At 42.4% G+C, this 14,184-nt stretch overlaps 1 protein-coding gene across 5 annotated transcripts in view; it reads right to left on the reverse strand.

Annotated features, from left to right (window-relative positions):
• LOC111959584 (methyl-CpG-binding domain protein 5) overlaps positions 1-14,184 on the reverse strand; it is a 45,314-nt gene that overhangs the window by 29,355 nt on the left and 1,775 nt on the right. For all 5 annotated transcript variants that reach the window (XR_002876693.2, XR_011475011.1, XR_011475010.1 and 2 more), the window contains exon 2: positions 3,800-4,495. Coding sequence is in view for 2 of the 5 variants with exons in the window: in XM_023981254.1 (XP_023837022.1) it covers positions 3,800-3,909 (110 nt within the window). In the remaining 3 variants the exon portion in view is untranslated. The remainder of the gene's footprint in view (positions 1-3,799; positions 4,496-14,184) is intronic.

A 14,184-nucleotide genomic window follows, 5' to 3' on the forward strand; every position in this document is an offset into this window, starting at 1 on the left:
TTACTACTCGAAAGCCTTAATTCTCACTCAAAAAACTCCCGTGGCTTATTTTTGAAATTGGCATGTTTTGTTTCTAAATGTCTGCGCAAGAGTGAAGGTTTCATCGAGTTCTGAGATAGTACTTTTGCACATATAACACACTGTGGCTGAGGAAAGGCACTAGTCCCAATATAAGTGAAACCCATTTCAATGTAGTTCTCATCATTTTGTACAGAATGCTGCTGCTACCGTCTCTTATGACCGAAAATAACTTCTGGACATCAGAACAGCGATTATTCACCACGAACTGGAAGAAGCTTTTTCCTTAAACAAATCCGATGAAAAGGATATACTGCTCTCCCGGGAACAGGCCCAGATCCCTGTCATTTGCGTGAAGAAAAGACTGAGGAAAAGAGGACGTAGATCGAGCTGCCTTCTGAGAATCCGTAGTCGATCGAGTAAACTCCCACTGCCTTCCGTTCTACTTGCAATCATGGGAAAATAAATTTGATGACCTACGATWATCCTACCAACGGGACATTAAGAACTGTTATATCTTATGTTTCACAGTCGTGGCTGAATTTGTGTATTTTTGTCAATAACAGCTGGTGCACGATGTCTAATATTAAAGAAGTCTCGAGGTATTGCTCGCCTGAGATAGTGTGGTCTACAGCTCATCATAAGATGCTCTATCTATATTATTCGTAGCCGTCTATTTACCACCACAGACCGATGCTGGCACTAAGACCGCACTCAACCAACTCTATAAGGCCATAAGCAAACAAGACAATGCTAATCCAGAAGTGGGGCTCCTAGTGGCCGGGGACTTTAATGCAGGCAAACTTAAATCAGTTTTACCAGCATGTCACATGTGCAACCAGAGGAAAAACAATTCTAGACCACATTACCTCCACACACAGGGATGCATACAAAGCTCTCCCCCGCCCTTCATTTGGCCAATCTGACCATAATTATATCCTCCGGATTCCTGCATATATGCAAAAACTAAAGCAGGTAGTACCAGTGACTCACTCAATACGGAAGTGGTCAGATGACTCGGATGCTACGCTACAGGACTGTTTTGCTAGCACAGACTGGAATATGTTCCGAGATTCATCCAATGGCATTGAGGAGTAYACCACCTCAGTCATCGGCTTCATCAATAAGTGCATCAATGACATCGTCCCCACAACGACCGTACGTACATATCCCAACAAGAAGCCATGGATTACAGGCAACATCCGCATCGAGCTAAAGGCTAGAGCTGCCGCTTTCAAGGAGCGGGACACTAATCCAATAGGACCTATATAGTAGGCGGTGTCAGAAGAAAGACCATAAAATTGTCAGTCTCCAGTCACCCAAGTCATAGACTTTCTCTGCTACTGCACGGCAAGCAGTACCAGAGCGCCAAATCTAGGACCAAAAGGCTCCTTAACAGCCTCTACCCCCCCAAGCCATAAGACTGCTGAACAATTAATCAAATAGCCACCGGACTATTACATTGAGCCCCCCTCTCCATTTGTTTTGTACACTTCTGCTGCTCACTGTTTATTATCTATGCATAGTCACTTCACCCCTACCTACATGTACAAATGATCTCAACTAACCTGTACCCCCGSACACTGACACGGTACCAGTACCCCCTGTATATAGCCTCGTTAAWGTTATTTTTATAWWTWTTTTTTTACTGTATTTGGTAAATATTTTTCTTAGCTCTTCTTGAACTGCACTGTTGGTTAAGGGCTTGTATAAGTAAGCATTTCACTGTAAGGTCTACACTTGTATTCGGCGCATGTGACAAATAGTTTGATTTTGATATTTCCACCTAATTCCCATATGGTCCGTTTGCTTGTTTGATGACTCTGCAGAGGTCATCGATGGACTTCTTGTACTTGTTCCTGTCCTCAGCAGTAGCCTCAGGGTTGTGATCGGCAGCCATGTGCGCTAGCTTAGCGCCATCCTCAGTGTTAATCTAGGGCTTTTGATTGGGGAAGCAGAACATCTGCACTGTGGGGACAATGACGCTGATGCATTTCCTAATGAAGCCAATGACGGAGGTGGTTCGCTCGATGTTATCGGCGGATTCCCAAAAAATATTCCAATCAGCGCTAGCAAAGCAGTCCTGTAGCAAAATATCTGATTCTGGTGAGCTTCTGCTTGTAAACAGGAAGCAGGAGTACAGAGTCATAATCTGATTAGCCAAAAGGTGATCTAGGAATTTATCACCCCTAGTCGCAAAGGAGACGTGTTGATGGAAGTTGGGCATCGYGTGTCTTAACGTGGAATTAAAAATCACCAGCAATCAGAAAAACAGCGTCCAGATACACATTTTCTGCTTGTTTATAGCCTGTACAGTTTGTTAAGTACCAGCTTGCTGTGTGTGTGTGTGTGTGTGTGTGTGTGTGTGTGTGTGTGTGTGTGTGTGTGTNGTGTGTGTGTGTGTGTGTGTGTGTGTGTGTGTGTGTGTGTGTGTGTGTGTGTGTGTGTGTGTAAACTAGTTTGTTAGGTGCCAGCTTAACATACCCAATGAACATATAAGACAACTTTGGATTTCACCCCATCTCAAAATCATATGGTTTTGACTGTTTTAAAGTTTCACAGAGTGAACTTCTCCTCTCACGTCGGCCATGCAGCACGCCTAACAAAAGTGATTGCTGTCCTCGTTATAAAACGATCACCTTTTCCCTKTATATCTAAAAATGACCATATAGACTGATTAATTAAAGCAAAACTATCAAAACTATTGCTGATGGTGAACCTGAACAATCAAAATAAATCGTATTGTAGGTCCCATTCAGCAAGATGAGTTGTCTCCGGTAAATTACTTTTATTCCGGTAAAACACAATTTTCAATATGGCATAATTACATAGGCTTTATTAGTTGAGTGACAACCTAATATCGCGCAAGCAATTTTAGCATTTGAATGCTGAAGATGCCCGCAGAATAGATGTGCAAGATTAGGAACATGCCGCCTACCTTGCGAAGCTGGGCACATTGTGTAGTTTGTTTAGGCTAGTGATATTCCCTGGGGTTGTTTGGCATGCACAATGACTTGTTTATCCATGACTATCAACACAGTTACATGCTTAGTTTCACACTGAAGGAGAGGACGCATCAGCTGTTACAAAATATGAGGTCTTTTTGGAAGGTAGAAAGTACAAAACATTTGAGTAAATCAGAGATTCGTAACGTTTGAATAGATTTTCTGACAGATGCTACATTTGGATCGGTGTGGGTTCCACGGACTGATCATAACTTTTTATTGTATTTATTTAACTAGGCAAATTCTTATTTACAATGACGGCCTACCCCGGCCAAACCCTAACGACGCTGAGCCAATTGTGCGCTGCCCTATGGGACTCCCAATCACGGCCGGTTGTGATACAGCCTGGAATCGAACCAGGGTCTGTAGTGACGCCTCTAGCACTGATATGCAGTGCCTTAGACCGTTGCGTCACCCGGGGGACAAAAACACTTAAACATGTCAAATCGGGGACCGATGCGTATCAGTGAATCGTTACATCCCTAATGACAAGCATCTCTGAGAATATAAAGTAAAAGGACAATCGAAAGGGTATAGTGGGCTTAATATGCAAATAAAAATAAATAAAAATAATAATAAATATATATATATATATATATATATATATATACATACATACATACTGTATGAAGGAACCTGTTCAACAAACACATTTCAAATGGTTACAGACAGTTACATGAAAATCTTCCTGTAGAATGAAAGAAGTCATTAGCCTAAATTATGATTGGGCAGATGGGCCCCAGGCTAGTTTAAATACAGGTAGAGTAGGTCCTTACCTTATGTAGACAACCCCGCTGTGGGTGATCCTCCGCTGCCAACCTATAGGGACTTCAGCCGGGGGCTTCCCCTCAGAACACRGACCTTCATACTTCTTTGTTCTGTTCATTGTCCACTCCTCAAGTCCGCACAACTACACCCTTGCGATGTGAGATATCACAAGTCTGTCAGAGAGCTCAGACTAGTGTGCGTCATCCTGGGGTCTCTCAGGAGTGAACTGACCAAGCAAGAGATGATGTGCTACAACAGCTTCGATGGTTGGAACTGCCAACTGCCAATCCCACCGTTGCCTGCCTCTTCTGGGACAGGTTCACTGTGGAACCAGGCCTTTGAGGCCCTTTGTCCCCATCCTGTTTAATGTCGTCATGTTTAAATCACCATTTTCATCAATGTTTTTGTGAGGCCATGGTAATGGTGGGAGAACCTGCCGACATTTGAGATGGGTGACCTGAGGGAACTTGAAGTAGAGCTGCCCAGGCGTCCTCTCTCACAGACCAATGTTTCACTTTCAGTTCGCAGAAGCTGACATTGGACAAATCTGGATGGATCTGGTGATCAATGGTGATTAAGTGAGCTCTGGCTGATACTAACTGCCGCTGGCACCTTAAAACTCCTCATGTTGCAGGTTGTGTCAGCATTACATCATCCCAGAGAGGATAAAGGATTAAAGCAGCCACTGTCCCATATATTCCAACCTGTAAAACAAGTAAAAAGTAACACCGTCAAATTTACTACAAAAAGCTTTTAGGAATATATTTATAGTCTAAATATATTTATAGTCTAAATACTCTCAATGAGTAGGAGCTCATTGAGAATAATATTTCTAAATATTTCCCACACAAAACAGGCTTTGCAGAACTTTTGCATAATCCAAAATAAATGTTAAATCCATTGTGCATGTTTAAAAATATAGTTTTTCCTCTAAGAAAGAAATCGCTCTTCAATGTAATTAGGACTAGTTGTAGTGGTAGAAGTCAATAGCGGTAGTTAGCTGTATTAGGCTATATGCTGAGTGAATGGTCACAAAATCATGATGGATTGGATGCCATTGTTCCAGGCACTGACGTGACTCTGAATACTGCTAAGGCTTAATGATACTGAGTCGCCACGGCAATGGACCAGTCTACCTACCTCCCATTCCCCTTTTTAATCAAGCCCTTCTCTGGCCAATACCTTAAGAGATCAGTTGTGGCAATAGGATGGGAATATTCCCCCTCCCACAGCCATTTCTAGGTGGGTGGATTTGGAGGACAAATATATGAGACTTTATTAGCTATATTTTCATTTTTGTTGTTTAATTTTAACAAAAGTATTGCATTCTGTCATCTGAATGGTCAAATCTGTCTCCATCTCTTGTGAATTCTCTTGCTGAAATAGTGGGAGTGTAAAGGTGACAGCGGGCCTGCCAGGGGCTCAAACACTCGATAGCCCTGTGTGTTTCCTGGGCTATGAGGTGCTCGTCTTCACCGCCAGGCCTGTCAGACTGACAACTTATCTGTAACTCTGGGGTGAAATAAAAACAGCAGCACTTTGATATTGCATTACAGAGTGTGAATCACGCTCGCTGTGCATTTTCTGTGACGKATGACTCATCCACACAGCCGAGCGTGCACAGAAAACGCTGGTAATTAAAGCAAGGGTGCCTTCCTTCGCCTAGATACCAATACAAAATGGTATCTAGGCGAAGGAAATCAGAGCGCACACACACACACACACAAAATTCCTCCATGATCGAGAGCAGTGGTAGTGCCACTGTCACAGACACCCTTGGGATATGTCTGAAAGAGGACAAACGGAACAGCAAAGGCCAATATTCAAATCTGATTGTTAGCCTAACATCATCGTGCCGTCCTTTATTTTCATAGTTGACTGAAAGCCTGCACAGTCAAAATAATCACAAATATGGACTGTAGAACAAAACAAAAATCGAAGGTGTGTAATTTGAGGCTTAATCGTGTTTTACCCTCCACAGTATGTGTGCCTAAAAGCCAGGCACATTTGTAGAGCATGATAGGCCTACTAGTCCCTCCCACATGATAAATCAGCCATAAAACACTGCATGGCTCTCCAGTGTTCCGCCACTGCTCCATAGCTTGGAGGGAAACAGAGCGAGTTGAAAAATAGGCCAGGCTCTCTTGGATGCAAGGTAGCTGTAGCAAGGGGGGGGGGGCTTCAGGGTTAGATTCAACAGCTTCAAATATTTTGGCAGTGTAGAGTTCCAGGAACACAGTATCTCTACTTGTGATATCGTGAACAAACAATCCAACTCCACGCCAGATGAGAAAAAAAACGATTGACCCAGTGTATTAGAACGACATGTAAATGGAGCCAAAGTACCCGTACAGCACAATAAAAAATATTCCCTGGATAATAAAATGGAAAGCAGGCACACTGGGCCTTARTGCTGGGCAATATGGCCAAAATATATCATGGTATTTTTGTCATTGACGGTATGAAGCTATTTGACGTTTCTGAATAATAACTTGCTTTATGGGTAGCGCATGACCCTAGGATGCCATAAAATTCATTCTAAGGGGTTTTAAAAATGGGCTTTCTCCATTCTGATTGCTTTATACTGTTCAAACAAACTACAACCAAAAATAGTAAGACATTACTGAAAGTGAAGTAGTCTTATTTGTAGAACAACGAAATCCTATTTTGTAGCCTCAAACTCTGGTACTCGATCAATGGTTGCCATTTCTATAGTTATTTGTTCAATTCCAGCCTTCACGTCCATAGTTTTCTTCAATTTCCTGCACAAATTTGTTATAATTTAAACACTGTCAAGTGCATTTTGTCTTAGCATGCCTCTAACAWTTTTTTTTATATCAGAATATTATCATCATCCTCATCTTTGACCATGTACTTTTGGGTTAAATTTGCAGATCTTAATAAAAAAGGCAGTCGGACGATTTCCGGGGGTCTCTACTCCGAAGTTGTTGACTAGTTGTGCTAGCATTTAGCTAGCAGTGCTCAGCTGTTAGCAGTTTTGTACTGGCGATAAAAACGGATTATTGCAAGAATTTGAGTAACTACGGAATCATTTAATTAAACAAATCAAACAAAATGTTAGAATGTAAAGTAAAAATCCACACCGGTGTGTGTATCAATACCGGTATAGTAAAATGCAGTATACTAGCGATGTAACGATTAAAATGTTTAAGACGCAAGTGCATAGGTCCGAGGAACCCAAACCGATCCAAATGTAGCATGCATCGGTCAGAACATCGATTCAAACGTTACAAAATTTGAGCAAAATGTTTTGCTCAAATTACTTTTCTACCTTCCAAAAACACCTAATATTTTGTGATAACTGATGGGTCCTCTCCTTTAGTCTTGAACTAAGCGGGTAACTGTGTTGATAGTCATTGATATATAAGTAATTGTGCATGCCGAACAACCCCAGGGAATACCAGTAGCTTAAACAAGCTGCACAATGTGCCCAGCTTCGCACGGTAGGTGGCATGTTCCTAATCTTGCACATCTATTCTGCGGGCATCTTCAGCATTCAAATGCTAAAATGGCTTACCCGATATTAGGCGTTTATCAGTTGAGTGACAACATATGTAATTTGCTAGATTATTGTTRTCCATGCGCTGTTGAAAATTGTGTTTTACAGGAATAAACTAAAGCTACCGGAGACAACGGTCATCTTATGGTTATAGACCTACCTGCTGAATGGGGCTTACAATAGATTTTATTTTGATTGTTCAGGTTCACCATCAGAAATTTTCCACATTTTGTAACATTATAGCCTTATTCTAAAATGTATAAATATTTTTTGCACTCAGCAAGCTACACACAATACCCCATAATGACAAATTGAAAACAGGCTTTTAGAAATGTATTAAAAATAAAAAACGGAAATACCTCATCTACATAAGTATTCAGATCATTTGTTATAAGACTCAATTGTGCTCAAGTGCATCCTGTTTCCATTGATCATCGTTGAAATGTTTCTACAACTTGGGAGTCCACCTGTGGTAAATTAAATTGGTTGGACATGATTTGGAAAGGCACACACCTGTCTATATAAGGTCCCACGGTTGACAGTGCACGTCAGAGCAAAAACCAAGCTATGAGGTCGAAGGAATTTTCTGTAGAGCTCCGAGACAGGATTGTGTTGAGGCACAGAAGTGTAGTATTGAAGGGTCCCCAAGAACRTCATTCTTAATAAATGGAAGAAGATTGGAACCACCAAGCCTCTTMCTAGAGCTGTCCGATTGGCCAAACTGAGCAATCGGGGGAGAAATGACTTGGTCAGGAAGGTGACCAAGAACCAGATGGGCACTCTGACAGAGCTCCAGAGTTCCTCTGTGGAGCTGTGAGAACCTTCCAGAATGACAATCATCTCTGCAGCACTCCGCCAATCAGGCCTTTACGGTAGAGTGGCCAGACGGAAGCTACTCCTCTGTAAAAGGCACATGACAGGCCGCTTGGAGTTTAGAAAAAGGCACCTAAACACCGTCAGCCCATGTGAAACTAGATTCTCTGGCCTGATGAAACCAAGATTGAACTCTTTGGYCTAAATGCCAAACGTCACATCTARAGGAAACCTGACACCATCCCTACGGTGAAGCRCGGTGGTGAAGGCATCATGCTGTGTGGATGATTTTCAGCAACAGGGACTGAGGGTCTAGTCMGGATCGAGGGAAAGGTGAACAGAGAAAAGTACAGAGATCCTTGATGAAGAGCGCTCTGGACCTCAGACTGGGGGTGAAGGTTCACCTTCCAACAGGACAATGACCCTAAGCACACAGCCAAGACAACGCAGGAGTGGCTTCGGGAYAAGTMTCTGAATGTCCTTGAGTGGACCAGCCAGAGCCCGGACGTGAACCTGATCGAACATCTCTGGAGACCTGAAAATAGCTGTGCAGCAACGCTCCCCATCCAACCTGACAGAGCTTGAGAGGATCTRCAGAGAGGAATGGGAGGAASCCCCCAAATACAGGTGTGCCAAGCTTGTAGTGTCATACTCAAGAAGACTCGAGGCTGTAATCGCTGCCAAAGGTGCTTCAACCAAAATACAGAGTAAAGGGTCTGAATACCTATGTAAATGTAATATCCCATTTTTTTTAATTTTTTTTTTTACTTCTTATACATTTGCAAAAATGTATAAAGACCTGTTTTTGCTTTGTCATTATGGGGTATTGTGTGTAGATTAAATCGTTTTTTCCCCCTCAATCAATTTTAGAATAAGGCTGCAATGTAAAAATGTGGAAAAAGTCAAGGGGTCTGAATACTTTCCCGAATGCACTGTATATTCATTGGCTATCTAATAGTGGTAGTGAGGTGGTAGATGCCTAGTCTCACTTACGACTCAGCTCAGGTTAGGGCTGGGCGATATGGTCTAAAAATGATCACGTTTCCCCCCCCAAACATTGGCGATTCACGATATGCTGTATATCSCAATGTTTGAATGCTGCTGCCACAGCTCTAAAACAAAAACGACTTTCTCCCTTGAGGTAAACAGTGTAGGCTAGTATAACTTCTTTCCCCGCTGTCGGTGGTCTTAAAGGCCTTCCCACCTCATACATATCACACACAAACTAAAATGTCCAGTAACGTATCAGGCTGTCGGATAAATTTATCCAGCGTGAGACCGCACTGGAATTCAACCGTATGTTTTTATAAGCAGTTGTCATTTGAGCTTATCATTGTAAACACTGGAGCAGATTTCTGATTCTGCCCAATAGGGCTAGGCTCTATATTGTGCATCTCACAGAATGGACAAAAAAATAAGTGAAACTTTGGATCTGTGTTTATTCTATAGTACTCCTGGAGGGAGTACACAAAAGCTTTTTGGGGAGACTGAACATATTAGCAAAAGTCTGAGTCTTAGGTCAATACATGGATTGCCATTTCAAAGGCTTGGCTGAACACAAAAACAATAATTTTGAAAATATAGTAATTTCCATTATTAATTTAGAAAGTAAAAACAACTCACGGATGTTAGATCCTCCATTACAAATGTTACAGAGTCTGAAATAGACATTCACATCTTAAAAAGGTCAGCAGTCAAGAAATTGGACATTCAAGAAGCAAAGTGTCGCTGGTCAGTCCTAGGTGCCATCTCCGTTCTGATAGGATGGTTGAAGCGCACAATGATAGCAGTCTGCCCAGAGAAAGCCAAGTGAGCCAAACTTTTTAATTATATTCATATGAGACAGCCCTCCATCAAGACAGCAGAGTCCCCGTTTCATCAGTATTCATGTTATCTACACTGAGTGTACAAAACATTAGGAACACCTCTTTCCATGACAGACTAAGMAAGTGAATCCAGGTGAAAGCTATGATCCCTTATTGATGTCACTTGTTAAATCCACTTCAAATCAGTGTAAATTAAGTGGAAGAGACATGTTAAAGAAGGATTTTTAAGCCTTGAGACAAATCAGACATGGATTGTGTATGCGTGCCATTCAGAGGGTGGACATCCAGCCAACTTCACACAACTGTGGGAGGATTTAGAGTCAACATGGGCCAGCATCTCTGTGGAACAATTGGCACCTTGTAGAGTCCATGCCCCAATGAATTGAGGCTGTTATGAGGGCAACTCAATATTTGGAAGATGTTCCTAATGTTTCGTACACTCAGTGTATAGTTCCAGTCGGTATTAGTTAGAACGTTGCAGCCGTGCCCGTGGGGAAAACAACTTGTGGTTACCTAGGTTACCCCACCAGCTCACAGCAAAAACGTGACCTTTTTCAAAATGCAATTTTATTGTTGTCTGCTTGTTTTAGTCAATTACAAAACGACATTCAAAAAAGGTATATATATATATAAAAATAAAAAGTTTAACTAGACAAGTCAGTTAAGAACAAATTATTATTTACAATGACGGCCTAGGAACAGCGGGTTAACTGCCTTGTTCAGGGGCAGAACGACAGATTTTTACCTTGTCAGCTCGGGGATTCAATCTAGCAACCTTTCGGTTACTGGCCCAACGCTCTAACCACTAGGAAAAGTAAAACATGTCTAATGATTACTTTTCAACATTGCCTGCTCCCGAGCGTTCACACTACTWAAAAAAAAACWGAATATTGTAGGGCTTCCATCATGCCCCTTTTCAAGACGGTGCTAGAAGCCACATGAGTGAGTGCTAGCTACCACCCGGAACATCTAACAAAGGCCAACAAACTAACAAACCGAATATAAAGCTAGAAGTTGTGAGTGGAGTAACAAACGGACTATACTAAAGTTAAATGTCTTCTTACCTGTATAGCCTATTTTGACAACGGGTCCCAACATTTCCCACACCAAATAGCCTGAAGTCACAGGGCTCTTCTCGCAGGCTCTATTGAAGCAATAAGGCACGAAGGGGTGCGTCGTGCATGGATACAGCCCTTAGCCATGGTATATTGACTATATACCACAAACCCCTGAGATGCCTTATTGCTATTATAAACTGGTTACCAACTTAATTAGAGCAGTAAAAATATATGTTTTGTCATACCTGTGGTATATACCACGGCTGTCAGCCAATCAGCATTCASTGCTCGAACCACGCATTTTATAATTCCCTGCGTGGGAGCATTGCGGACYGTAGGTTAGGCTTTTTGACCGTTACAGGTACACTGCACAACACAGCCGCTTTTTGGCATGTTTTGCTATTTCTGTATAAAAACGATATGTAATTCGACAAAAGTCGTCTCTTTTACAATGAGGGTCAATGGGAAAACGTTTTCCCCCAATTTGTGGGTGTGGTCGAGGACGAGGACAACTCATTATGTAAATATCAACTCAGAGTATAGAAGAACACGGAGTGAGCACCTCTCCCTCCTTGCGTCTCAGCATCTCCCATAAATTTTATTGATTTTCCCGTGCTGTTCTATAATTTGATAAACCTCCACATCCATAAATATGGGACTTATGAAAGACGGGAAGTAATAAGTGGTCCGGCGGGATGTAAACTCAGCAAAAAAAGAAATGTCTTCTTACTGTCAACTGCGTTTATTTTCGCAAAYTTAACATGTGTAAATATTTGTATGAACATAAGATTCAACAACTGAGACAAACTAAAGTTYCACAGACATGTGACTAACAGAAATTGAATAATGTGTCCATGAACAAAGGGGAGGGGGGGGCCAAAATCAAAAGTAAGTCAGTATCTGGTGTGGCCACCAGCTKCATTAAGTACTGCAGTACATCTCCTCATCATGGACTACACCAGATTTGCCAGTTCTTACTGTGAGATGTTACCCCACTCATCCACCAAGGCACCTGCAAGTTCCCAGACATTTCTGGGGGGGGGGGAATGGCCCTAGCCTTCACCCTCCGATCCAACAGGTCCCAGATATGSTCAATGGGATTGAGATCCGGGCTCTTCGCTGGCCATGGCAGAAAACCGAAATTCCTGTCTTGCAGGAAATCACACACAGAACAAGCAGTATGGCTGGTGGCATTGTCATGCCGGAGGGTCATGTCAGGATGAGCCTGCAGGAAGGGTACCACATGAGGGAGGAGGATGTCTTCCTCAGTGTAACGCTCATTCCTTCGACGATAAACACGAATCCGACCATCACCCCTGGTGAGACAAAACCGCGACTCGTCAGTGAAGAGCACTTTTTCCCAGTCCTGCCTGGTTCAGCGACGGGGGCTTGTGCCCATAGGCAACATTGTTGCCGATGATGTCTGGTGTAGACCTGCCTTACAACAGGCCTACAAGCCCTCAGTCCAGCCTATTGTGGACAGTCTGAGCACTGATGGAGGGATTGTGTGTTCCTGGTGTAACTCAGGAAGTTGTTGCCATTCTGTACCTGTCCCGCAGGTGTGAAGTTCAGATGTACCGATCCTGTGCAGGTGTTGTTACACGTGGTCTGCCACTGCGAGGACGATCAGCTGTCCGTCCTGTCTCCCTGTAGCGCTGTCTTAGGCGTCTCACAGTACGAACATTGCAATTTATTGCCCTGGCCACATCTGCAGTCCTCATGCCTCCTTGCAGCATGCCCAAGGCACATTCACGAAAATGAGCAGGGACCCTGGGCATCTTTCTTTTTGTGTTTTTCAGAGTCAGTAGAAAGGCCTCTTTAGTGTCCTACGTTTTCATAACTGTCACCTTAATTGCCTACCGTCTGCAAGCTGTTAGTGTCTTAACAACCGTTCCACAGGTGCATGTTCATTAATTGTCTATGGTTCATTGAACAAGCATGTGTTCATTGAAACAGTGTTTAAACCCTTGACAATGAAGACCTGTGAAGTTATTTGGATGTTTACAAATTATCTTTGAAAGACGGGGTCCTGAAAAAGGGACGTTTATTTTTTTGCTGAGTTTATTATTGTGCTATGACAGCTCAAACCGACACCCATAAAGTAAACTTCTAGTAATTAGACTGACCCTGTACACATATTTGTCTTATTTCAGTATTCCATTAACGCGCAGTAGTTTATAAAGAATGGCCAGACCAGCTAGCCTAGCTAATGAGCTAGCTAATGAGTCTGGATCTGAGTAACCAGCTAGAACACTAACCTAACGCAGTAGGCATAGAAAGATGAGATCCCACTTCGGTATATTTTTCTTGCGACTGATCATAGGCTACTAGAACGTAAACACATTCAAAGGGTTCTGATTGGTCAAAGAAATCAATGGGTTGGACCAGAGCCAAAAGGGTTGGGACAAAGTGGCGTTTACTAAATGAATCATTGGCTTTGATACTCTGATTGGTTAGAGACGATCCAATCGCTGATGACCTTGTTTTGTACAACACCCCAGACGCTGCGTTTTAACATTCAGAAACGTCAATAATCATCGCTGTCATACAGGTTTTTGAAAACATCCGTTGATATGCCCCTTATCTTTCATACCAGCTAGAAAGAATCTTTCAAATAAAAAAATATGCACTCACTGCAGCAGTTCTGCACAGATCCACAAGCTGTGTGTGTGCCTTCAGTTGAAGAACTACACTTCCTCCCCAGTTACCTTTACACGCTGACCACACCACCCGAATTGTGTGCACGAGCATTGCAAAATAAACATATTATTCAATAATTTTATTCGAACTGCTCGGCTACGAGCTTCTGCAAAACCATCAAGCATTTTAGATGCTTGATGCACTACAAGTTCCGCCTCTCCCATCTCCTCAGTTTTTATTTATTTAACTAGGCAAGTCAGTTAAGCATAAATTCATATTTACAATGACAGCCTAGGAACAGTGGGTTAACTGCCTTATTCAGGKGCATAACGACAGATTTTTACCTTGTCAGCTCGGGGATTTGATCTAGCAGCCTTTCGGTTACTGGCCCAATGCTCTATCCACTAAGCTACCTGCATATAAATGATTGAAGGGTGAAGCTGGGCCACACTCCACACAGTCCTGTTGGTGGTAATGCACCTTAAAGTTGGTTGCCAACYGCCATATAAAATCCACAGAATAAGAAGAATGAACAA

This window comes from Salvelinus sp. IW2-2015, linkage group LG36 (assembly GCF_002910315.2).
Source record: "Salvelinus sp. IW2-2015 linkage group LG36, ASM291031v2, whole genome shotgun sequence".
Lineage (NCBI taxonomy): Eukaryota > Metazoa > Chordata > Actinopteri > Salmoniformes > Salmonidae > Salvelinus > Salvelinus sp. IW2-2015.